Source organism: Trichinella spiralis (assembly GCF_000181795.1).
Source record: "Trichinella spiralis strain ISS 195 chromosome Unknown Scfld5527, whole genome shotgun sequence".
Taxonomy (NCBI): domain Eukaryota; kingdom Metazoa; phylum Nematoda; class Enoplea; order Trichinellida; family Trichinellidae; genus Trichinella; species Trichinella spiralis.
Genome location: NW_003532466.1, coordinates 1 through 777, shown reverse-complemented (window position 1 = coordinate 777; position 777 = coordinate 1). Strand labels below are relative to the sequence as shown.

Below are 777 nucleotides of genomic sequence, written 5' to 3'. Positions count from 1 at the left end.
TGACATTCATCTACGATCCAATAAGACGGTATACCCTTTGACAAATCTCAGCACATTTCTCAAATAACCATCTTTTGGCATCGTGACGCCCGCTTCACCTTGAATAGGTTCAACCATGAAAGCAGCAACATTATTACCATTCGTGTTGAGCACTTGTTCAAGAGCTCCCGGATCATCGTATGGAATAACTTTGAAACCAGGCATAAAAGGACCAAACCCGCCATAACATTCCTGATCCGTGCTTGATGAGACCGCGGCTAATGATCTTCCCCAAAAATTGCCTTCAACAAATATCACTTCAGCTTTATTTTCTGGGACTCTCTTCACATCATATGCCCAACGTCGAGCAAGCTTCAATGCACTTTCACAACCCTCGACGCCGGAATTCATGGGTAACAGTTTGTCATAACCAAACAAATTTGTCATAAATTTTTCATATTCTCCTAAAACATTTGAATACGTCGCCCGTGAGCAAAGTGTCAGCCTATCAGCCTGCTTTTTTAATGCTTCTATAATTTTCGGATGACGATGACCTTGGTTAACTGCTGAATATGCAGAAAGAAAATCAAAGTAACGTCGTCCATCTACGTCCCAAACAAAAATGCCCTCACCACGCTCCAACGCCACTGGCAGTGGCTTATAATTATGTGCACCATACTTTGCTTCAAGATCAAATATGGATTGTGATTTTGCACTGGACATTACTCCGCATTTCTGCACAGCATAAATACATCCAGCTGATAAATGAGAAAATTTTCTTAACAATGATAGCTGCAT

General features: G+C 41.2%; 1 protein-coding gene across 1 annotated transcript; it reads right to left on the bottom strand.

Moving 5' to 3' along the window:
- Positions 1–6: 6 nt before the first annotated feature.
- On the bottom strand, positions 7–777 carry Tsp_15709 (ornithine aminotransferase). The gene has a single exon (XM_003366724.1). It carries the CDS (start codon positions 775–777, stop codon positions 7–9), a length of 771 nt encoding a protein of 256 aa, XP_003366772.1.

Bases quoted from the DNA above. Each gene is read 5' to 3' on its own strand.
- Tsp_15709 (XM_003366724.1), bottom strand. From the start codon at position 777: ATGCAGCTATCATTGTTAAGAAAATTTTCTCATTTATCAGCTGGATGT.